At 43.7% G+C, this 25,199-nt stretch overlaps 1 protein-coding gene across 3 annotated transcripts in view; it reads left to right on the top strand.

The window, feature by feature from the left end:
- The window catches only part of FOCAD (focadhesin), a 141,248-nt gene extending 116,586 nt beyond the window's left edge, over positions 1 to 24,662 (top strand). For all 3 annotated transcript variants that reach the window (XM_082204526.1, XM_082204525.1, XM_082204527.1), the window contains exons 31-44: positions 235 to 357; positions 1,322 to 1,399; positions 3,385 to 3,456; positions 6,456 to 6,558; positions 7,850 to 7,930; positions 9,032 to 9,160; positions 11,000 to 11,115; positions 13,349 to 13,609; positions 14,765 to 14,854; positions 15,363 to 15,540; positions 16,850 to 16,947; positions 17,718 to 17,957; positions 23,220 to 23,295; positions 24,225 to 24,662. In XM_082204526.1, coding sequence (XP_082060652.1) covers positions 235 to 357; positions 1,322 to 1,399; positions 3,385 to 3,456; positions 6,456 to 6,558; positions 7,850 to 7,930; positions 9,032 to 9,160; positions 11,000 to 11,115; positions 13,349 to 13,609; positions 14,765 to 14,854; positions 15,363 to 15,540; positions 16,850 to 16,947; positions 17,718 to 17,957; positions 23,220 to 23,295; positions 24,225 to 24,298 — 1,719 coding nt within the window. In that variant the 3' untranslated portion in view covers positions 24,299 to 24,662. The remainder of the gene's footprint in view (positions 1 to 234; positions 358 to 1,321; positions 1,400 to 3,384; positions 3,457 to 6,455; positions 6,559 to 7,849; positions 7,931 to 9,031; positions 9,161 to 10,999; positions 11,116 to 13,348; positions 13,610 to 14,764; positions 14,855 to 15,362; positions 15,541 to 16,849; positions 16,948 to 17,717; positions 17,958 to 23,219; positions 23,296 to 24,224) is intronic.
- Positions 24,663 to 25,199: the final 537 nt, after the last annotated feature.

The following is a 25,199-nucleotide window of genomic DNA, read 5'->3' as shown; positions in this document are numbered from 1 at the left end:
TAGGGTAAATCAGTCAATCTCTGTCAAGTAAACATAGTAATTATTAAAGCTTGCCACAGACCTACTGTTCGGCTCTGTGCTTTTTGCAGCTTTTGGTTCTATCCTGATGTTAAAACAAGGACATGCAGCACTATACTTGAAAAGTAGGGTGTGTTTTTTTCTTAACACAATTCATACAATTGCAGCTGGCCTTTCTAAACGCCTGCCTGGCCTACATTTCTGGTTCTGTTTCAGACGCCTGGGTTTGCCTTAGCATTGGGGAACATTGTTCATGGATTGTCTGCAAGCGGACATGGCAAAGCGGAAGACCTCAGCAACAGGCTGTTTCCTGCATGGATGAAAATTGTCCTTGCAGAGGTACGGGATTGTGTTTTGCTGTTGACAGTTTCAGGCAACAATCACCTGAGAATAGGGTGCACCATTTTCATAGGTGACCAAGCTTTAGAAAGAAATATTTTGGAAAACAGCTTTATTTGCTGCTTTAAACCATACCCCCAGCAAATTAATAATAATAATAATAATAATAATAATAATAATAATAATAATAATAATAATAATAATTTGTATAACTAAATTCCCATAAAATATTTTAACATTTCTGGTCAGCTGAGATTGCTTTTGCTTTCAGTTCAGTGGTTTTCAGACTTATTAGTATTGGAATGTTACAAAGACTTTGGACATATCAGAGGACTCTAATTTGGATGAACTATAATATGCAGTTGATTAAGATATTTAAAGGACCCATGGAGTGGAGGAGGGAAGTCCTAAGATTCGGAAGAATCTTGTTTTATTTTAAAATTTAATTGTGTGATTTACTTTGTAAAACCAATAAAAAATTATTATTATTTTTTAAAGGAATATTGCCCACATCCAAACCTGGAAACCTTCTGGTTTCTGGTTAACAGCACAATGCTCTGACCCATTGTGTCCCTAAGGGGAGGGTCTAGAGGGCTATAGGTTCCTGAACCCTACCTTAATTTTTTCCTGCCCATTTCTAATATTTCTGTTCTTTCATGTCGTGTTGAGTAGTCCTTCAGTGTCTGTTCAGTTCTTGTCAACTGTTCAGTTCTTGTCAACTACAATTCCCATCATCCTCAGACAGAACGGCCAGTTCCCAGGGGTGATATGAGCTGTAGTCCAAAACGCCTGGAAGGCACCACATTGATCTCCTGCGATAGATTTACTGTCATTAAAAAGTTACCTTTGTACTGCCACATGTTCCCGATCCCTGCTATGCACCAACTAACTTACCAACGTTCCACAAATGCCTGGAAAATAAATACATTCTGCACGATACATTTGTGTTTTGTTTCAATTTCAGGGAGGTCCTACAATGCAAAGGCTTGCAGCGATCCATGGGCTGGTTGCTGTGGTGGGTTCTGAAGGAGCCATGATACAGGTAAAATACTAGATGATTCGTGCCTGAAATATGTCTATTTTTAAAGTGTATTTGATGCCACTTTGTAAGCCGGTTATTTTGCTTCAGAAGAATTTTTGCAATCACGTTACATTGCCAACATGCATGCCTAGCCAATGGAAACCTGAATATGTTAGCACCATTTCCTTCGAAACAGATGAAAAATTATCCCTGTTCTAATGTTGTTGTTTTGTAAAATGGCAGCTGGGCATTGGGTTGACACGAGTGGCACTGTGGTTTAAACCTCTGAGCCTCTTGGGCTTGCCGATCGGAAGGTTGGCAGTTCAAATTACCGTATTTTTCGCTCTATAACACGCACCTGACCATAACACGCACATCGTTTTTAGAGGAGGAAAACAAGGGAAAAAATATTCTGAATGAAACAGTGGACGTATCATTTTTGTGCTTCATGCTGTGGCCACAGACATGTGATCTGATGGTGAATTTGGGGTGACCCAATGCAAAAATCCTGAGAATCCCTGTGGATCCATGCTTTGTAACCACGTTTTTGCACCATTGCAGCCCCAGGCAACAGTGGGTGCGTGATTTTTTTTGGGGGGCAGGCTCTAGCCATGGACATGCTATGTGCTCTGATGGTGAATTTGGGGTGACCCAATGCAAAGATCCTGAGGATCCATGTGGATCCATGCTTTGTAACCACGTTTTTGCACCATTGCAGCCCCAGGCAACAGTGGGTGCGTGATTTTTTTGGGGGGGCAGGCTGTAGCCATGGACATGCTATGTGCTCTGATGGTGAATTTGGGGTGACCCAATGCAAAGATCCTGAGGATCCATGTGGATCCATGCTTTGTAACCACATTTTAAGTGGGGAGGGAAGGAAAAACACAGAAGGCTAAGAATGCAGGAGAGGGCTATAACGTGAGGAAAGGAAGGCAAAAGTTTTCCCCCACCCACCCACACAAGCGTGCTCTCTCTCTCTCTCTCTCTCTCTCTCTCTCTCTCCCTCTCCCTCTCTCTCTCCCTCTCCCTCCCACCAGCATGACAGAAGAAAGCATTTTAACTGCATTAAGAACTATTTAGCAGCGAAACCTAAGCTTTGCCATCCCTTAAGAGGTACAGACACTGTAATCTTCCAGATCGCATGAATTTACAGGCAAAACACTGTTTAAGGATTTCATCCTTTTAAATGGAAGAAAGCATATTTGAATGCTGTGTGTCTCCAAAAACAAAAAGCAGGAAGTCAAATCAGAATTTTAAGCCGAACCTGTAATCTCTCTTCCCTTCACAAACATTGTTCCCTCCGGAGCAGGGAGAGGATAGAAGGACGGACGCTCTGCTTTTCCTCTCTTCTTGCCTGGAGGGGAGGGGCTTTCCCTGCTCTTTGTTCCGTTTGAGCAAACACAGCAAGGAAACAGAAGCGGGTGGGCAGTAAGACCCTGAGGCAGAATGCAGGAAAGCAACAGCTTCCTCTCTCACGGAGCTCCCTTCTCCCTGAAGTGCGGTTTGATTTTTGCCTCATTTTTCGGCTCCAGGGACCACACATTCGCTGCATAACACGCACAGACATTTCCCCTTCCTTTTTAGGAGAAAAAATCTGCGTGTTATAGAGCGAAAAATACGGTACCTGACCTGTTGCTGGCAACCTTGTGGCACCCTCATCAGTGGCAGCTTCCACAAACTCCCATCAGGGATGGAGAGCAGTTTTTTACCTTTCTGGCAAGGTTGTCTTCAAGTCTTGCATTTCCACCATGAAGTATAAATGAGGAGAAATCTGGTGGTCCCTGCCATTGGGAATCAAACCTGTTAATATGGGAATTATAGTATCCTGAGATCAATTTTCTGGGTCACGCCTATCAGCATTGGAGTGGCCAATCAATCTCTGTCTTTCTGTCCTGCCTTTCCCCACCCTATAGCTCCTTAAGCAATTATTTCATTGTTAGGCTTTGCCTTCAGTTGCTTATAGAGGGTTTCTTGCCTGCCATCCATCTCCCCTTTTTCTTTGACAGCTGAAATCTGAGTCCATCCAGTCTTCGCAGTTTCAGAGCAAACTTAATGAGGTCATCAGAATCCTGAGTCAGGTGAGAGTCTTCCGTTGGCCTTTTCGCATTGATATGCAAGCCAAGATGGCTGAACAGGTGTGCTTGGTCTTAGAGGATGACATTGGGCCTAACTGAGACCTGGTGGAACAGCAATAACCAGTGAGACACTGTGGTGACAAGAGAGGTACTAGGCCCGTTGTCACGGTCCGGTCTACGGGCGATCGAAGTCCCGGCTGAGGACGTCGGGACCGGGGGCAAGATGGCGGGGTGGGAGCAGGAATGAGAGTCCAGAATCCAGGGGTCCGAGGGTCAGGAAGCAGGGAGTCACGAAGTCAAGGGTCCGAGGGTCGAGAAGCAAGGAGTCAAGAAGCCGAGGTACCAAGGATCAGGAAGCAATAAGCCAAACACAGCACAGCAGGAAACGTGTTGCTGTGGCAAAGGGCCGAAGGGAAAGGCTGACCTTCTATCCCTTCCCGGCTCTTGCCACCGGGTGCAGTGAGTTATCAATCGGCCTCACCTGTGCGGCCGCACCTTGCCTCTTCAGAACAAACTTAGGAAGGCCCCAGTCCTGCGAAGCCCTACTGGTCACAAGGCCTGGCTCCTGCATGCACTCCTGACACCCGTCCCCAAACGTTCTCCAGAATGATTCTGACTAAACATTCGGAAAAACTTTCTGCCAGTAAGAGCTGTTTGGCAGTGGAACAGACTCCCATGAAAGGTGATGGACTCTTCTTCCTTGGAGGTTTTGAAGCAGAGGTTGGATAGCCATCTGTCATGGATGCTTTAGCTGAGATTCCTGCATTGCAGGGGGTTGGACGAGATGATGTCAGGGACTGGGCAGAAGAGGAATGGCGGAGACCGCCTCCCCATCCTGACCCTTCCAGGGAGGAAGAAGAGGAAGACAGTACAGACTTACAACAGGGATTTGAGGGAGTTCATGGCTCAGAGGCAGATGAGGGGAAAAGCTGGGAAATCATGGGAGAGGAGGAGCAGGCAGAACTGGAGCAGCTGGCTGATACGTTGTCACTAGAAAGTATTCCAGACCCTCCCTCTCCCAGAACCTGGTGATCCTTAAAAGTAGGAGAGCAAAGAGCTCAAAGGCAGAGGGAATGTAGCAGCACCCGTAGAGGAGGTGGTAATAATGTCAAATGAGTGGGAGAGAAGGGGGTTGGAGATTCACTCCAGACAATATCATTATCCAAGAGGCTGGGGTCTATAGTAAAGTATGAAATGAAAAAAGCCTGTAAGAAACTTATCCTTGTATTTATACTTTCCTGGGCAACCAGCCAGGAGCCGCTGACAGCATCCTGACACTTGGGTCCCTTCCAGATAAATAATTCTCTCAATGAGAGATCTGCAGTGGCTCCCAGTACATTTCCAAGCATAATTCAAAGTGTTGGTGCTGACCTTGAAAGCCCTAAACGGCCTCGGCCCAGTATACCTGAAGGAGCATCTCCACCCCCATCATTCTGCCCGGACACTGAGGTCCTCCTTTGAGGGCCTTCTGGCGGTTCCCTCACTGCAAGAAGAGAAGTTACAGGGAACCAGGCAGAGGGCCTTCTTGGTAGTGGCACCTGCCCTGTGAAATGTCCTCCCATTAGATGTCAAGGAAATAAACAACTACAGTGGTACCCCGCAAAACGAATGCCTCGCAAGACGGAAAACCCGCAAGACGAAAGGGTTTTCTGTTTTGGAGGCGCTTCGCAAGACGAATTTCCCTATGGGCTTGCTTCGCAAGACGAAAGCCCATAGGGAAATCTCCGGGGACCTGTTTTAAATTGCTGGCGGTCGGGAGCAAAGACTTTCGCCCACAGCCGGCCTTCAGAGTCTTTGCTCCCCCCCCCCGCCTGCCTTCCCGCTGCCCCGGGCGATCTTAAAATGCTGGCGGGCGGGAGCGAAGCGTTCGCTCCCGCCCCCCAGCATTTTAAAATCTCCCCGGGACAGCAGAGACTTCTCTGCTGTCCCGGGGAGATTTTAAAATGCTGGGGGTCGGCAGCGCTTCGCTCCCGACCCCTAGCATTTTAAAATCTCCCCGGGACAGCGGAGGCTTTGCTCCCGCCCGCCAGCATTTTAAAATCGCCCCGGGACAGCAGGGGCTTTTAAAATGCTGGCGGTCAGCAGCAAAGCCCTCCTGTCCCCGGAGCTTGCGGGGTGGGAGGTGGGAAGAAGGGCTTTTCTTCCCACCGCCAGCCTTCAGAACAGCCTTCTGAAGGCTGGCAGTGGGAAGAAAAGCCCTTGTTCCCCCCCCCCCAGCCTTCAGAAGAGGTCGGGGGACAGACTGTCCCCGGACCTGGTCTGAAGGCGGTTTCCCTAGGAACACATTAATTGATTTTCAATGCATTCCTATGGGAAACCGTGCTTCGCAAGACGAAAAACTCGCAAGAAGAAAAAACTTGCGGAACGAATTAATTTCGTCTTGCGAGGCACCACTGTATCCTACTTTTACAGATAGGTAGCCGTGTTGGTCTGCCATAGTCAAAATAAAAAAATTCCTTCCAGTAGCACCTTAAAGACCAACTAAGTTAGTTCTTGGTATGAGCTTTCGTGTGCATGCACACTTCTTCAGATACACTTCAGATACACAGATCCTACTTTTAAAAGACAATCTGAAGGCAGCCCTGTTTAGGGTAGTTTTTAATATTTAATGCTGTATTGTTTTTAGTATTCGATTGGGAGCCGCCCAGAGTGGCTGGGGAAACTCAGCCAGATGGGTGGGGTATAAATAACAAATTATTATTATTATTATTATTATTATTATTATTATTATTATTATTATTTACCTGGGAGCAATTTGTCCTCCTTGGTCTTCTGTTAAATGCAGGAGTTGCTGGCCTTATGGGATTGAGCCACAGCAATCGCCTCTTGGCAAGGGAGGAGGAGGTTGTGAATGTTGCATCTTTGTATAGCCAACCCATTCTGGTTATAGGGAATACAAAATACAAATTAAGTTTGTAATCTTACTGACACGTTGCTCAGTAATGCCTGCTCAGGCAATGGAAATTGAACCATCGGCTCATATGTGATGGTTGCACCTGCAGATAATCAGCTTTTCTGGGGTGATCGGCCTTCAGACAAACGCAGCATGGCTGTTGGGACATTTGCATCTCTCCACTGTGTCTGCGACCCACAGTCGAACATCTGGTAAGCATTCTTGCAGATAATTCCTTTATGGGTAGTCAAGATGTTGAAGATGTCGTTGCAAAGTCTACCAGACTGCATTGATTGCATCCAAGATTGATTTGACTGTTCGCCTCCATTCAAAAGAACAAATATTTTTGTATTCTTTAGTTCTTTAGAGAGTCAGTGTGGTCTAGTGGTTAAGAGCAGTGGACTTGTAATCTGGTGAACCAGGTTCGATTCCCCGCTCCTCCACATGCAGCTGCTGGGTGACCTTGGGCTAGTCACACTTCTCTGAAGTCTCTCAGCCTCACTCACCTCACAGAGTGTTTGTGGTGGGGGAGGAAGGGAAAGGAGAATGTTAGCCGCTTTGAGACTCCTTTGGGTAGTGATAAAGCGGGATATCAAATCCAAACTCCTCCTCCTCCTCTTTCAAGTGGGGGGTCCTTTGGCAAATGAAAATCGTGGGTCGTATTCTGATGCAGTGAAGTTGACCTGAGTTAGGAACTAGTCGTTGGATTGTTTTGGCACATTTCCAAATAACATGCTACCACCTCCTTTTTCAATCCACTTCTGAAACTTCGTCATGGTGCTAAGGTAAATTGCAATTTCTGGACGTCTTGAAGGCATCCATTGTTGAGGTCCATCTAAAATTGAATCTAAAACTGGCACAAATAGTCCTCATTTGATGGTAGCAACAGTGTCTGGATTTGCAGTACAATCGCTACAGTGATCTGCAACCATATGGCGTGTTCTCCATCCCTATTCATAATGTTCAGCAGGAATTGTGAATTAAGCAGCTATCATATAGTTGTTTTCCCATGTCAATCAGGAGACTAGACATGGAAGAACATTAGGACAGGATAGTTTTGACTCACGTGGCTTAATGTTAGGACTGTACAATGTAAAACTCACCACATGAATTCCAAACTTTGGGGCAACCACCATTGGCTTTTCTGTGCGTATACAAAAAAGTGTGGCTGTTCTAGTCTACTTTTGAAATGTCACTGATAAAAGGTGGTGATGGGGGCAGATGGAAAATAGAATTTCACCCATCCTTTAGAAGCTGCCCAAGAACGAGAAATGTCTGTTGCTCAGTGGTAGGACAAGAATTTTACATGCAAAAAAACCCAGCATCTCACGGTGGGACTGAGCATGTTCTCTGTCTGAAATCTTGAGCCACTGAAGTCAGTTTGAACACACTGAGCTAGGTGAATCCATGGTTTGGCTAGGTACACAAGGCAAATTCCTATCAACTTCTGAATGTACAACATGGCACAAGATTGGCATGATGGGCACAATTTTGTTTTCACAGTTCCGCCAGACTTTAGCTACCTGCCTGAGAAAAGTTTCCTGAGGGTAGCCATCGACTTTGTTATCGAAAGTGGGAAGAAAGGTAAAAAGCAAATGTCAATATTGGGAATACCGTGTTTTTCCATGTATAAGACGGCCCCTATTTTTGAGAACCCCAAATTAATAAATCAGTATTTATTGAACCGTTGAGCTTCTTAAAGGGGAGTTAGCCAAAGCTGTTGAGTTGTTTAGCTCAAGGTGTGTCTCTTTTTTACTGGCGCACTTTGAGAATGTCTAAGCTCACACACATTTGTGAGGAAAACTCTCACCATACTTAACACCCCCCTTTTGCTTTCTTTTTGGTTGGCTGCTATAAAATATAATGTTGTATTTGGATTGCTTACAAAAACAGATCAAAGCCTTTTAAAAAATTGATTTGGTATTCTTTTTTATATATATGTTAGAATAATCTTTTTTATATATATGTTAGAATAATCCCTCTAGTACGCCAAACTTCTGCATTGCTTTTGAAATGTCCTTGTTTATTTTGAGGGTTGAGATGGGTCGCATTCATTCAATGCACCGATGATAATTCTTCTTTTCATTTCTTAATTCTAATAAAGGGTGTGCTTCCTTTTAGTTTTGGGGGCACAAAATGGTTCAGTTTAAAAAAACAACCCAGTAAAATTTAGTTAAAATTCCATGAAAAGGTTTCCACTGCTAGTATTTGTTCTTCCGGGGACTTTAGTTGAGACATTTTAGGAAAATATTCTTTAAGAAACAGATAAAAGTTCCTGGAAACTTAAAGAAGGTTCCAGAATTTTCTTTAGTGTGTAGGAGTGGCACTCTAGGTTTGATTGATGTCAGCTGGAGGTGCAAATAAAGGGAGGAAGTTGCAGGCTGCAATTTCCACACAAGGAAAGCGCGCATGCACACACACACACACACACACACACACACACACAGATTATACCACACTGGAGAGATAAAGAATGAATGTAAATAGCTTGTATATAATAGTAGCAGAAATCCTTGTGCAACCAGTCAAGCAATAAAGAAGCTCTTGACTGTGAATTTGAGTATGACTCCTGTTCTTGTCCTCTGCCTCTGGGGAAAACGCTGCTACAAACAGTCAGAAGTGGTTTTACCGAGGTGCCACCACACTACCAGAAAATCCATGTTGTGGTTTGGTATTCTGTTTCAGGCCCTGAACAAATTCGGCCTCACTTGGTCAAAGCAGCTATGGCTCCCATAGCATTGAATGGAGCAAGCTACCAGTACCCACCTGTGAACTGGGCATCGATTCTTTCCCCTCTCCTGAGACTAAATTTTGGTAAGTTGTTTTAAAAGCATTTTTTAAATAATAATAATAATAATAATAATAATAATAAAGTTCACCGGACTCTGTCTGTGTTTCCTTTTGTGAATAAGATCTATTTGTGATTCGAGGACCCATCCCCTTAGCTTGGGATAAGAAAGACACATGGACACAGTATTTTAGGTTTATGGGCTAGAAAAAGGCCACAACTTTATTGATTACAGCATGTGAGAGGTATTGGCTTAGGCATTGGAATAACAGCAAAATTGACTCCACCCACTCAGTGAGGAGTGAGTCTAGCGGGGGTTAATCACCGGTAAGGGGAACCTGTTGATGCAAATACAATTATAAGCTCTCCTCTGATGCCACCGGGGGTCGTGCCATGGCCCCCAGCCCCAGCAGGGCATCGGACAGGATCCACGACCGCCGGATTCCTTTAACGGAATACCCATAAGTGAAGGGGTAGGCGATGGCCACACCCTGCCCTTCCATACACCAACCACACGTTCCAATGCCTAACCGCCACCCGAGCCCAAGGCTCGCCACCAATACCCTCACAGCTGCAACCAGTCCCTGAGGCTTCTGATGATATCGGCCAGCCATATGTCATTGCTATTATCTGAAAGATGAACACTGTCATCCCGGAACAATGACTCATCACCAATTCGAATGTCACCGTGCGGAATAACTTGGCCATTTATATAACGTAATTTGCACGCAACCACACGATTTATGAGTTTCCTGGAGTTTTCACTAAGAGTCACGCAGCGCAATGAGGGAAAGGGGCTGCCGCGGCCGCGTTTAAGTGGCTAAACCCCGCCCCCGAGCCTGCCGCTGATAGGCAGGCTTGTTGGGGGTGTGGCGCGTCAGCAGTGACGTCGAGCAGGGGCCGGAACGCCCCCTGCTCCGTGCGGGAACGGCTCCCGATCACAACGCCTCCCCTCCGTGAGGAGGAGAGGATTTGTAAAACTACATTTTTGTGGTATGGTTATGAAGCACTTAGTTTGTTGCCAAGGCTTTGTGTCTAACGACTGCATTTGTGAGATGTCTCCAATATGCAGCGCAGAGTGCTCCAGTAATTATGTTTTGCTTCCATTGCAGTGTTTAGCACTTGCGTTTTGTGGTTTCAACTTAAATTGAATTTTATTGTTATGTTACAGAACAGCAAGCATCCTTGAAGATAGGTCTTTAAAAGCAAAACAAAAAAAAAACCCCTGCAATAGAAATACCGTATTTTTTGCTCTATAAGACTCACCTTTTCCCTCCTAAAAAGTAAAGGGAAATGTGTGGGCGTCTTATGGAGCGAATGCAGGCTGCGCAGCTATCCCAGGAGCCAGAATAGCAAGAGGGATTGCTGCTTTCACTGTGCAGCGATCCCTCTTGCTGTTCTGGCTTCTGAGATTCAGAATATTTGTTTTCCTCCTCCAAAAACTAGGTGCGTCTTGTGGTCTGGTGCGTCTTATAGAGCGAAAAATACGGTACATAAAAGCAGCAGAGTTCTGCTCCGTTTAGCAGTTTCAAGCTGTTTTAGCTTTTGAGCCAGGTCAGCCCCACAACAAGAGAGGTGATCTTCTACTGCAGAAAGTTTTCTTTATTTCCTGATTTGAGGAGGGTTTCAACCAAGGGGTGGTGGTAAATCACCCCAGCAGAGACTTTACTGCTACTTCAGGTGCAACCCCCACCCCCCAAAAAAATCTTCTATGTTTTCCCAAGTCAAAGTGTATAGGAATGTCATGGAAATCGTGTGACATCCATTGTGGTGAATGGTGGTTTTCAGTTTTGGTTTGGACTGTGTGCTATTCTGATTTTTTCCTTCCCTCTGACGTCAGCCTTTGCTCTCCTCGTGTCTTTTAGGAGTAGAGATACAGCAGCTGTGCCTTGAAGTAGCTGTGACCCAGGCCCAGTCGTCGCAGAACGCTGCCATGCTTTTGGGCATGTGGGTAGCCCCGCCTCTCGTCTGCAGTCTAAGCGTACGTGTCATCACTCTGTGGGCCGCCACGCCCAATGGCTGCCCTCCTCTCTCTTTGCCAGGCTCATAATCAGCACTTAGAAGTTTCCGTAAAACGGGGTGTCTAAGATCCCAGTCAAATGGGGTGTAGGGAATCATCTTGGTCAAGCCATGCTTATCTGCCAGCACCGGATGTCAAAGATGATGTCGGGTGCCAGTAGGGGAAAAGGCAAGTGGATGGGATCGAAAAAGGTTTCTGAAGAACCAATAATCAGCTGATCATAGGGAGTCCGATGTACAGCACAGGACCATAGCTGTCAACCGTCCCTTATTTGGCGGTGTAGTGGTTTGGAGTTACTCGCGCGTAAACTGTCCCCGTTTGGGAGCTTAATGGGCTGGGTTAAACCGTCTTCACTGCACAGCCCATCTCCGCGTGGCTGTCTCAGTCGCTAGCAGAATCTGTCTGTGGGCGTTTCTTAAACCTTTGCCAGCATAAAAGCTGTTTGACACCCAATTTTCTCCGCCTCTCATTGCGCGGGAGTCTTCTGCGCAGGGAGGGCGTGGGTAGTGGAATACCAGTGCTCTCTTCACTGACGTCCAGGGAAGAATCCCGGAGCCCTTCCCCCTCTTCCCCCATTTGCTCTCCTGGATCCTTGGTGTTACGCTGATTTCCTTCCCCCTCTATCAAGCTGCATCTCCCCCTAGTGCTGGTACCTTCTCCTGCAGAATCGGAGAGCCTCTCCTTCTCCTGTTGCTCTGATGTCAGTTTCCTGACAGGCGGGAAACTCCCTTATCCCAGCGCCATTTCCCACTGCTGTCCCTGATTGATGATGTCCCTTAAATTTCCCGGGTTTCAAAGGAAGCAGCTCCTCTCCCTCCCTCCCTGCCGGCCAGGGAGGAGAGAGGCTCCAACTGTATTTCTTGGCTGCCTGGCCTGCCCCCCTCCGGACTCCTCTCACCAGCCTCGGCCCCTGGGAGTCCCTCCCCGCCGGGACTGAGGAGCCTTGAGAGGAGAGCGAGGGCAACCATAGAGAAAGCAGTTCAGAGAGAGGAGGTGGAGGCGGAGGCGCTGGCAGGTGTTCCAAGGGCTAACCATAGAGGAGGAAAGCGGAGGAAGGACCGCAAGTGCTTCTCCCATAGATTTGTATTGGTAGATTAGCATAGATAGTCTGATCTGCAGGTTTACTTCGGGCGCTATTTTCCCGCCTCTCTTCCTCCCGCCCTGCCTGATGGAACTGAGAGCTACAGATGGAGCACAAGAGAAAAGATACAGAACTGCAGCAGCATCTTCGTAGCTTGGACTTCGTTTTGCGTGAAAAGTGGTTGCTGCTTGTAGTTATTTAATTGCAGTGTTTCATCAGCTGGTGTCTTGAGCAGCAACCTCTGGAAACGAAGGGCTAAAAACTGGTGCTGCTCTCCAAAATTATCAGGTCCCTTTTAACTTTGTATTTCAGCTGGTTGACTAAAATCCCTTATTTTGGCTGCTGATCCCTTATTTTCGAGGCTGCTGGTCTCTTATTTTCTAATCTGTAAGTTGACAGCTATGCACAGGACTCTTGGAAATCACTTGCAGAGATCCCTTTCTACGGAGGCGTAGTGGGAGGGTGTTGCCCTGGGCACAGTTTTGGGGCTGGCTCCAGTGCCTTTTTCTATCTCCCCTCCTTCAAATAATAATTTATTATTGAGCAAATTTAATGGGGCATTATCAGTCCAGTCCAATTCCTGTGGACACGACTGAGAAAAGATTTTGGATTTGTAGGTACTTAACACTCACAAAAGATCATTAAAAGTTGTGTGGTTGGTTTTTTTAAAAAAAAATAACCCTTAAGCAACATTACTATTCCTGTAATAGAATATCACCTTCATTTACGCGTGGTATGCATACAGTCAAACCTTGGTTCCCAAACACCTCCATTTTGGAACGTTTTGGCTCCTGGACGCTGAAAACCTGGAAGGAAGTGTTCCGGTTTTCAAACATTTTTCGGAAGCCGAAAGTCTGACACAGCTTCCATTTGAGTGTGTGAAGCTCCTGCAGCCAATCGGAAGCCGCGTCTCAGCTGTCGAACATTTCGGAAGCTGAACGGGCTTCTCGAATGGATTATGTTCGACAACCGAAGTTTGACTGTATTCTTACAAAGAGGACGTTTGCCAAGAATATTAAAGTAAAACAAGCCATTGGGTCTAATAACATTTTTCCTAATGCTATGAGACAGTCCTTGTTGGGGTTCCCTAATACCTTACTATCTGCACTTTAGGCACAAGCCAAGAGATACCTTTTCACATCCTTATCTGTATGGATGAAACATGTAGCAGAAGACAGATTGCAGGCTTTCACAGAAGTCTTCATGGTGCAGCATTTTGAAGCAAAAAACCAGCCGCGAGACCTGGATCTTTGCTGGAGTATGTTGCAAGGGCTCAGCCAAGCCATGAAACTGCCTAGCTCTGCCCAGTACAGCTGGAGCTGCCTTTGCAGGACTGTGGAGAGGATATTTGAACTTCTGCCAAATGGGATTCGGGTAAGGAAAGTAAATATTTAAAGTATTAGGACGGTGTTGAAAAAGGGGCTCCTTTTAAGACAGTAAGAATGACTGGAGAACCGGGACAGCTACAGGGAAAATCTTTGGCCATGAAATCTGCCGCTATGCATGGGACAGTTAAAAACAGGGCTTGTGCACAGAAATACTGCATTGTGGTACAGTGTCCTGGTGGATTGTTTTGTGTGTTTTTTTAAAGAAAATGTGACCAATTTGAGAATAATTTAAACAGCATTAGGAATGGAATCTGCTTCGCGGATGATTATGGAGTTGAAATAGACGATAAAATCTGGTTTCCGTTGCAGCAAAATGTCAACATTGCCGTTAGCTAGTTTTACTGTGTTTCGCTTTTAGATTACGCACTGTGGTGAGTTCATGGTAGAAACTGAAGTACAGGGTAAATAAAGAAAAAACAAGTTTTCTTTGGGACCCCATGCGGGTAATACAAAAGGGGAAATGGACTTACATGTCCAGTAATCACGTATTATTTAGTGTAAAGGTAAAGGGACCCCTGACCGTTAGGTCGAGTCGCAGACGACTCTAGGGTTGCGGCGCTCATCTCACTTTATTGGCCGAGGGAGCCGGCGTACAGGTTCCAGGTCATGTGGCGAAACCAGAGCAGCGCACGGAAACGCCATTTACCTATTTATCTACTTGCACTTTGACGTGCTTTCGAACTGCTAGTTTGGCAGGAGCAGGGACCGAGCAATGGGAGCTCACCCCTTCACGGGGATTCGAACCACTGACCTTCTGATCGACAAGCCCTAGGCTCAGTGGTTTAACCCACAGCGCCATCCGTGTCCCATTATTTAGTGTTGGTGAGGATTAATTTGAGAATGATGGTACTTTTGCAGGGCCCCCTAGGGGTCTTCTGATCTCATTTTCCATTGATATGTTTATCCACAATGAAATGCTTTCTGCTAATCTGTTGTGGAAAAGACAGGTGGCTGTTATTCCAATTTCCATCTATTTGAAAGTGTTTAGTGGGTGGTTAGGGTAAACGAATATATATATATGCCTTCCAAGTTGAATTTAGAAACTTTGAAAAGGGAAGTGTTGGGGGATGCTACTTTTATGATTTATTTAGGCTGTTGGCTTGCTTGGTTTTAAAGCACACATTCGTTTTTATCTTTGCAGCCAAGTGAAGTGAAGCTGTATATACACGCAGCAAAATGTCTCTCGGAAATGGCAGACACAGAAATTGACCGAATTACCCAAGTTTCAAAGGTAACTGCAGTCTAGCTATCTAGATCTTTTTCCAGAAAAGGAAAACCTTTCTTTGTAATGTTCTAGACTGCATTGGCATTGCAAGACATCAGGGCACACTGCACATGCAATTTTCACTTAATCTTCCCAGTAGTTATTTTTCTTTTGCAAAAGTATTTTATGGGCCATCTTTACAACAAACGCCCTGTCAGAGTGAAACTTGTGGACGCTATGGAATAAATCAAATAAATCAAATCAAATCTTTAAGCAGAGGCTTGACAACCATATGTCAGGAGTGCTCTGATGGTGTTTCCTGCTTGGCAGGGGGTTGGACTCGATGGCCCTTGTGGTCTATTCCAACTCTATGATTCTATAAATTATAGCCAGCCATAAAGATCAACAGAGACCTCCGTTCCAGAAATACAAAATGTCTCTACTTTAGCGTGAGGGAATTCTTCTCCTCTTCACATAATAGCTAGTGAGAGAGTCGGTTTCCTATTTCTCATCTACTTCATGGCTTGTTTTGCAGAACAATTTGGAAAAGGTCACATTTGTCAAAGTTTATATAGTTTCCCAAGGCAGATTTCCTTTGCTGAGATGGAACGACGTGATTAGTATTGCCGTTGGGTGCCAGCAGAAAGAAACCATTGTGTGGATGTTGTTGCAGAGCTTCTATCATGCGAGAATTGTGAGCCACGAAAACACAGGTAAGAGCTAATAGCAAAAGAGACTGTGTGGCCCGCAAGCTCTCATCCTTGCTATCTGTATAAGAAGCGCCCAGTAATAAAATATCTTTATCCCCATTTACTGCTTGTGCTCTGCACACTTGTGAGTTCTTCTATGAGAGGCCTGCAGAAATTAAAGCCAACCCACCAGTTTTTGCAGTCCCAGGCAAAAAGCAGGGGGCGGGGGCGGGAAAGAGGTTTACCTAGCCGCTGTTGAACTGCATTTGGCTCAATGGGACACAAGTTGTGTTGGCTTGCCGCATGTGAGAGTGTAAATCCCATGTCTGTATCATTCATGTAGCTCTGCGTGGGGCTACCTTTGAAGGTGACCTGGAAAGTGCAACTAATTCAGACTGCGGCAGCTAGACTGGTGACTGGGAATGGCCACTGACACCATATAACACCGGTCCTGAAAGTATAGTGGCTCCCAGTTAAAGATGAGAAGGCCTGGAAAAACCCAGGTTTTTTTCCGTTTTTTTGGGGGGGGGTGTTGGAAAAGACCCAGGTTTCCCCCCCATTTTTTCGGGGTTTTTTGCAGGCCTTCCCATCTCTACTCCCTGTACGTTTCCAAGCACAGTTCAAAGTTTAAAGCCCTAAACAGCCTTGGCCCAGTAGACCTGAAAGAGCGTCTCCATCCCCATTGTTCTGCCCGGACACTGAGGTCCAGCGCCGAGGGCCCTCCCTGCAAGAAGTGAGGTTACAGGGAACCAGGCAGAGGGCCTTCTCGGTAGTGGCGCCTGCCCTGTGGAACGCCCTCCCAGCAGATGTCAAGTTAATAAGCAACTATTTTACTTTTAAAAGACAATTGAAGGCAGCCCTGTTTAGGGAAGTTTTTAATGTCTGATGCTGTGTTGTTCTTAATATTCAGTTGGAAGCCGCCCAGAGTGGATGGGGAAACCCAGCCAGAGGGGCGGAGTATAAATTATTATTATTATTATTATTATTATTATTATTATTATTATTTCAGGTCTCTCTTTTTTGGTGGGGTGGCTTTGTTTTACCAAACGGTTTGGAAACAATGATGGTGAAATGGTGAAAGTATTCTTTTGTTTATATAGTTACGTTTTTGCACCCATCAACTCTAATTCTGAATGCCTTCGCTGGGGAACTCAGCCAGATGGGCGGGGTATAAATAATAAATTATTATTATTATTATTATTATTATTATTATTATTATTATTATTTCTTAGTTGAGCACATGGGCAGTACTGAAACTTAGAATAAGGATGGGGAAGATTCCCTTGTTATCTTTAAAGTGCTTCAAAATACAGGTGCGTTTTTGCCATTACAGGAGTCTTAAAGAGAATGGCGTGGCTCTTGGAACTAATGGGATATATTAAAAACATTTCCTTGAAGACAACATCCATACAAAATGTGGCTCCAAAAGAGGTACATTCCCAAAATGTATAATTTTTTGTTTTTCATAACAGTGGGGAAATGACTTTATTCATGATATATGCCCCTTCCTGTGGAACATGTGGAGATTTCTTCCCCTCGTAAAAGTCATCTTATTACTTTCGTAATGAAAATGTCAGATTGCTGACAAAATATATCAAAATGGTTGTTCAGAACACATGTTTAAAATTTGGAAATTGACCACCTGGCCTGCCTGAATGTAAAAACAGTGATGGAATCTCAAAAGAAAATATCACTGTAGATATACATCTACTGCAGTTTTTTTTTTAAAAAAAAGTATTTTGAGCACTTTTAAAGCCATCTGTGTAATTTGCTAGATTCAAATAATTCAGATGGATTGAGCTGCTTTCCTTGCTATTTCTGTGTTGTACGGCAGAAGGCTCTTGGAGAGATGCGCAATAAAATTCCTGATTCAAAGACTGCTCTGCTGCAGCAAATTGTAGGGATGCAGTGCTTTTGTGTGCACTAACTTTTGTGTTTGTGCACCTAACAAAAAACTGCAAAGCAGACCTCTCCAATGCCCATTTTGCAGGTGTGCTGCTCCATGGCTGTTCAGGAGTTGAGTTGGCTGAGTTGAGGTTTGAACCATGACCAGATTCCAAAATAAAACAACAACAACAAGCCACTGAAATTCTTTTGAGCTTCTGAACTCAATTTTCTTTCCAAATGGCTGCCTTGGCTTTATAGCCCTTTCCAGGCGTTGCAGAGCCCGTTAGCAAAAACCGAATCTGTTTCCTGTCTAGGCGGTCAGCTTCCTGTTGTGGATCTTTGCTGCCTCTGTGGTGGCCTGGGCTGACCACTCTGTGCCGCTGCTGCTTGGCCTCAGCGCCAGCTGGGAAGGGGAAGCAAGATCAGCGTTGCCTGCAAACTATTTGGGCAAGCGCCCGGGAGATAATCTAGCTGCGCAGGAGACCCTCGCTCTTTTCCCAGGCAGCCTGCAGAGTCTGTTGGCTAAAGAGCCTTGGAAGGAACAAACACAAAAGGTATGTAGCTGGCGTTCTGGTTAGAGGAATTTCTTTTCTTTTTTTATAATAATTTTTATTAATTTTCCAAACATATAATAAAACAAATAACAAAGCAAACCCTACAAGACATACAAACAAATAAACATGTATAATTTCTTAAACTTATTTTTAAAACCTTCTTTCCCGGACTTCCCCGTACCTCCCTTTTTCTGCATCCTTATATTAACCCTTTCTCAGCAACCCTTCGTTCAGTTAATTCGCTCATTTTCTTTGTACATTCTTTAAATTTATAGTTTACAGCTGCAATTCTCTATTTCTTATAACCATAACATCTCAAGCATCATCAATTTTACAACAGTCTTTAAGATATTTTTTAAATTTCTTCCAGTCTTCTTCCACCGTCTCTCTCCCCTGGTCGCGAACTCTGCCGGTCATTTCTGCCATTCCCATATATTCGATCACCTTCGCTTGCCATTCTTCCAGAGTAGGTAGCTGCTGCATCTTCCAATACTTTGCCAGAAGAATTCTTGCCGCCGTGGTAGCATACATAAAAAATGTTTTGTCCTTCCTTGGCACCAATTGGCCTACCATACCCAGAAGGAAGGCCTCTGGCTTTTTCAAAAATGTCCATTTAAGGACCTTTTTTATTTCATTATAGATCATTTCCCAGTAGGCCTTTACCTTCGGGCAGGTCCACCAAAGGTGATAGAAGGTACCTTCCGTCTCATTACATTTCCAACATTTATTACTGGGCAGATGATAAATTTTTGCAAGTTTGACTGGGGTCATGTACCACCTATAGATCATTTTCATTATATTCTCTCTTAATACATTACAAGCTGTAAACTTAATACCTGTGTTCCATAACTGTTCCCAGTCATCAATCATTATGTCATGACCTATGTCTTGTGCCCATTTAATCATGGCTGGTTTTACTACTTGATCTTGTGTATTCCACTTCAGCAGCAAATTGTACATTCTCGACAGGTTCTTAGTATTGGGTTCTAACAGTTCTGTTTCTAATTTCGACCTCTCCCTCTGGAAACCTATTTTCCTGTCCTGTTTAAATACCTCATTTATCTGATGGTAATGCAACCAATTTCGCACCTTAGACTTTAATTTGTCAAAACTCTGCAATTTAACTCTTTCACCATCTTGTTCTAAAATTTCAGAATATTTTGGCCAGTTGGACTCCATATTTAGTTTTTTTACCTCTTTAGCCTCCATTGGTGATAACCACCTAGGGGTTTTACTTTCCAGCAAATCTTTGTATCTTATCCAAACATTGTACAGTGCTTTCCTCACAATATGGTTTTTAAAGCCTTTATGCAATTTTACCTTGTCATACCATATGTATGCATGCCAGCCAAATCTATTATCATACCCTTCCAGATCCAAAATGTCTGTATTCTCAAGAAGTAGCCATTGTTTCAGCCAGCAAAAAGCTGCCGATTCATAATAAAGTCTCAAGTCCGGCAGGGCAAAACCCCCTCTATCTTTTGCATCAGTTAAAATCTTAAAGTTTATTCTGGGCTTTTTGCCCTGCCAGACAAATTTTGATATGTCTTTTTGCCACCTCTTGAAACAGTCCATCTTGTCCAAGATCTGGAGTGTCTGGAATAAAAACAACATCCTAGGCAATACATTCATCTTGATGACAGCAATTCGGCCTAACAAGGAGAGTTTCAATCTTGACCATATTTCTAGATCTTTCTTCACCTCTGTCCAACATTTATCATAATTGTCTTTAAATAGATTTACATTTTTAGAAGTCAGGTTCACACCCAGATATTTCACCTTTTTTGTTATTGTTAAACCTGTTTCCTTCTGAAACTTGTCTTTTTCTGCCATTGTTAGTTTTTTCTCTAACACTTTAGTTTTTTGCATATTCAGTTTAAATCCTGCTACTTGACCAAAATTCTCAATTAGGTCTAAGACCCTTTTAGTACTAGTCTCTGGCTGTTGCAACGTCAGTACCAAATCATCTGCAAACGCCCTTAATTTGTAGTCTTTTGTTCCAAGCTGAACGCCTTTAACCAATTGGTCCCCTCTAATCATGTTCAGCAAAACCTCCAGGACTGTTATAAAAAGTAAGGGTGATATTGGGCATCCCTGTCGTGTACCTTTTTCTATAGGAATCTCTTCCGTTACCACATTGTTAACAATCAGCTTTGCTTTTTGCTTAGAATATATAGCACCTATACCGTTTTCAAATCTTTGGCCTACCCCCATCCCTTGGAGATTCTTCTTCATAAAGGTCCAACCAATGTTATCAAAGGCTTTCTCCGCGTCCACAAAAATTATCACTGCCTTTCTATTAATGTTAACTTCCAACAACTCTAAAATGTCTATAATGTTCCTTACATTGTCTGACATATGTCTCCCTGGGAGAAAGCCTGTTTGGTCCTTATGAATCTCCTGCACCAATACTCTCTTCAATCTTTTTGCTAAAATGTCTGCAAAGATTTTGTAATCCACATTGAGTAATGATATAGGGCGGTAGTTTTTGACCTGGTTCTTTTCAGCCTCTGTTTTCGGTATAAGTGAAATAAAAGCTTCTTTCCACGATTCGGGTGCCTTTTTCCCTTCCAAAATTTCATTACAAACTTCCTTCAGTGGTTGTATTAACTAATCCTTCAGTGCCTTGTAATATCTAGCAGTCAAGCCATCTGGGCCTGGAGATTTTCCTAGTTTCATCTTCTGAATGGCGTCCTCTATTTCTTGTCCTGTTATTTTCTCATTCAAAATTCTTTTACTTTGATCTGAGATCTTTGGTAATCCATGTTTTTGAATAAATTCTTCTATTTCCTTCTCATTAATCGGCCCTTGTGCATATAGTTTTCTAAAAAAACTTTGGAAACAGTTATTTATCTCATTTGGTTTGTGGATAATTTTTCCTTCCATTTCCAAACTTGTCACAGTGTTCAATTTTTGTCTCTTTTTCAATTGCCATGACAAAAGTTTCCCACATTTGTCCGCCGATTCAAATGTTCTTTGTTTCATTTGCTTTATCTTCCATTCTATCTCTTGGTTCATCAGTTCCATGTATTGTGACTGATAATACTTTATTTCTCTCAAAATCTCATGAGACTTTGGTTTGGACCTCAATTTCTTTTCGGCTTCTTTTATCTTTTCCAAAAGTTTTTCTTTTCTCTCATTCTGTTTTTTCCTCTGGTTAGAGGAATTTCTATCATCAGTGGACTCGTACTGAGACTTACGTATTTCTTATTGATTGGATTAGTGTAAATGTTGTTATGAGTACTGTGCAGACGGAACATAGGCCATGTCCATGTGTCTATATTATTATTGGGTCTTTTTGTACATAGCTGTTTTGGCAATTTGTAGCCTGAGTCTTATTCAGCGCACTTAAGGTGATATTTGCATAAAATCAGCATACAAAATTATTACCTGGAACCAAACATGCCGTAAAAACAGACATTATTAAAAGCGACTCATAAATATAAATGAGAACTCTGTCAGATACGAGCAAAATGGGATAATGAAGATGTCTCAAAAGCCATCTATGCAAACATTAAGCTCCGGAGAATGCTGGGAAAGTTTCACATTTAGTCATGGTGTTATTTCTTTGTTAAATGGACAAAGCAAGTGTAAGCAATGGAGCTTAAAAACAGATCAGAAGTGTGGAGAAGGGAAATTAGCTATTTCCTTCCTTTAATATAGTTATCACTACACTAAATTTCATTGCATTATAACACTGGGGTCTGACTTTCCCTACTATTTTCTGTGCATGTGGGGTTTCTTGCACTGATATTGCATAAAAAAGTACCCGTAAAAATTGTGCTGTAATAAAACTGTACACCATATGTAGTAGAAATGAAGGCTTGCACGACTTTTTACGTCTGTGTTTGAGCTAATATTTCCCATAATATTTTCACTAATATATGCACTCATATGTGCATTTTGGTTCTTGTCTGGAGAACTACATTGCAAAATTCAGAGAAGTGCAAATCTCAAAGAATGGCTCTCTTTCAGTTTGCATATAGTTTGGCAAAGTGTGAATTCAGCCAATTTGCATTTAAACGCAAACTGCAACTAATCTCTCCATCATCCTTACCTGGGGAGCAAATTGCCGCCTCTGTGCATTTATACTAAGCCATGATTTGATTTGGTTAGCATTGCATATATGAACCAGCTCAAAGTCTGAATATCTTAAGGTTAAGTATTGTGCTTAAGGATTGGCTGCAAACCAGGACTTGGATTTGAAGTAGATTGCAAACTGTGGGTAAGTGTTAACACCTATTTTGGAGCAGACCATACTGAAGCACAACAAAGGTCCATATAGTTAAAGCTATGGTTTTCCCAGTAGTGATGTATGGAAGTGAGAGCTGGACCATAAAGAAGGCTGATCACCGAACAATTAATGCTTTTGAATTCTGGTGCTGGAGGAGACTCTTGAGAGAGTCCCATGGACTGCAAGAAGATCAAACCTCTCCATTCTTAAGGAAATCAGCCCTGAGTGCTCACTGGAAGGACAGATCGTGAAGCTCCAATACTTTGGCCACTTCATGAGAAGAGAAGACTCCCTGGAAAAGACCCCAATGTTGGGAAAGATGGAGGGTACAAGGAGAAGGGGACAACAGAGGACGAGATGGTTGGATAGTGTTCTCGAAGCTACCAGCATGAGTTTGACCAAACTGCGGGAGGCAGTGGAAGACAGGAGTGCCTGGCGTGCTCTGGTCCAGGGGGTCATGAAGAGTCGGACATGACTAAACGTCTAAACAACAACATACCGAAGCACGTTTCTCTTTCCTCGCAATGTGATAAGCAGATCTCACTGGTGGCCCTCTGGACATGCTCTCTGGCACTTGTGTAGCTCACAAGCTCCACTGAACATTTGCAAGTTTTACCAGACTAGGACAAGGAAATGTGGTTAGTGTGCTAACTAGAGCTAAGCATTCTGTTTCCAGAAAGGCAAAAGTGTGGAGCCTAATAACATGTATTATGAGATCATCACATCTATTTTGCATCATTCCCCAAAAGTGCTTTCCACTTTTCAGTGGAATGTGGAAAAGGTACATTCTGGTGTTGTTTCTCTCCCCATTGGTTCTTGCCCAAAGTAACTTTTAAAAATTTCAAAACAGCCATTGGGTTACCATTACACGTCTTTGCGTGAATTGTATAGTTTGGGCTTCCGATCAGAGCAGGTGTAAGCTTAACAGTGGTAATGTTTTTTTCAACCTGAACTTACTCGCCAATGCTGATTTAAGGTATGGCAGTAAGTAAATCATACTAGCGCTTTAACTTTTGATTTCTTCCTAGTTCATTGACTGGCTATTTAACCTGATGGAGAGCTCAGACGAAGTGCTATCCCAGTTTTCTAGGAATCTTTTGAAAGGTATTGTTGCATTTGTTGCATTTACAGCCTTTCAAATTGGATGAATATCAACATTACGTTTCAGAAGGAGGGTTACGCTGTTGACTTTTATAAATGTGCTTTGTTTAGTGATCAGTATTTGGGATGTAATTGCATGCTTCACTTAAATAGCAACTCACATCCCTTTCTCCCATATGTATTGATTCATCCATCAGCTTAGGTTAGAAAGGAAACTGTCTTAAAAGGAAATCTTGGCTTCAGTTTCAGTGGCAAATTGGATGTAGTCTAGTCTAGCCCTTAGTTCCAATACCCACAGTACCTTGATTTGGGTCTTATGTAAAGAAGTATGTAGATGCTTAGGTTTTAGCACTGGCAATTGAACGCTTTTACGTTTTCCTCCTTCTTGTCAGCGTTCGACCTTACCGCTGCTGCACATTGATCTGTTTAACAAATTGCACAGAGAGTTTGAATGAAATAATTTGGGGGGATGTTTTCACACACACACACACACACACACACACACACCAGCACTGTTCAACGTATACATAAATGACAATGTCCAGTGTCTAACAACCCCAGAGTATCATGCCCCTAAACTGGCCACAAAACCCATCTCAGTTCTACTATATACAGATGTATATGCAGGTGTCCCTAACAAAAGTAGGCCTAAGAAGACTGATCAGAGCATTTTCAGGCTATTGCCAGAGAGAACAGCTGGCAGTGAAGTACAAGAAAAACAAAGTCATGGTTTTCTCAAGAAATTATAGGCCCCACAGTTGGCGTATGGACAACCAATCGAACAGGTCAAATCGAACAGGTCAAAGTTTTCAAATATCTTCGCCTTTTTTCCATTTCATTTCACACACACACCAGCATATCCTTAAAAACATAATTGTGGAGGAGCAATTGCGGGGTTGACTAATTGCTGTGAATGTTCATTATTTTTTCAGCATCTCTGCTGGCTCTGCGGTCTCTCCCAGAGTTCAGGAAGAAGGCAGTATGGACAAAGGCTTATGGCTGGTAGCCTCCTGATGTCGTCTTTGCATGTGGAGCTGTTGTTGAGACACGAGGTGCCCAAGAGGTGTTTTGTGGTTACACTAAGATGTGTTGCGTGCTTTCCGTTCCAGAAAGATTGTATCCGGATAGAAAGTTTTGACAGTGCAACAAAAGCTTCGTGATACATTTGGGCGAGAATTGTCTGTTCCAGAGAGATGGTTTCCGTTACAGAAAGAGTAGACCGGGCAACCCAGTATCGTGATGCATTGGATGAAATTGTCTACAGCTTTGTGATAGAAGTTGCCTGGAAATCTTGCCTGTTTGGAATCCAGGTCAAAAAATATGCTACAGGGTATTTAATAAATGCAAAGAGTTTGAATCCGAGGAAAATAGCTAGTTCTGTGCACCCATTTACTCAAGACTTTGTATGTATTATTCAAATGGTAGACCCCGTCTGCTGTGAAACAGTTGGAAAATGGGACTCATTGGGGTTCTGCTGTTGAAGGGTAACAAGTAAAGCCTTTGGGCACTCTTAAAGTAGCACGTTGGATCCAGGCTCATACAGTGGTACCTCCATTTGCGGACGGGATCCGTTCCAGAGCTCCGGTCGGATCCTGAGGTTTTCGCAATCAGAGGGACCGTTTCTGCGCACGGCATGGTAGAGCGCTTCTGCGCATGCGCGCAGGGCAAAACATTTCTGGGTTTGCCGCTTTCGCAACCCAGAGTTTACGTTACCCGAGGGTAACGTAAGCCGAGGTGCTACAATATATGCCTGTGTGTGGATTATAGCATGTGTTGGTTGGCACCCTTCTGTTTAGGAGACAATGGAGTGTGCCTTTAGGGCTGAAGTCAAACTGCTGGAAGGTTACAGCACCTGCTGTGGATGGAGAGACTGATAAGGGAGACACATTGGGGGTTTTGGTTGGGGG

The sequence above is a fragment of the Podarcis vaucheri genome (genome assembly GCF_965113315.1).
Source record: "Podarcis vaucheri genome assembly, chromosome: 17".
Classification (NCBI taxonomy): Eukaryota; Metazoa; Chordata; class Lepidosauria; order Squamata; family Lacertidae; genus Podarcis; species Podarcis vaucheri.
This window is presented reverse-complemented; position numbering and strand designations above follow the sequence as displayed.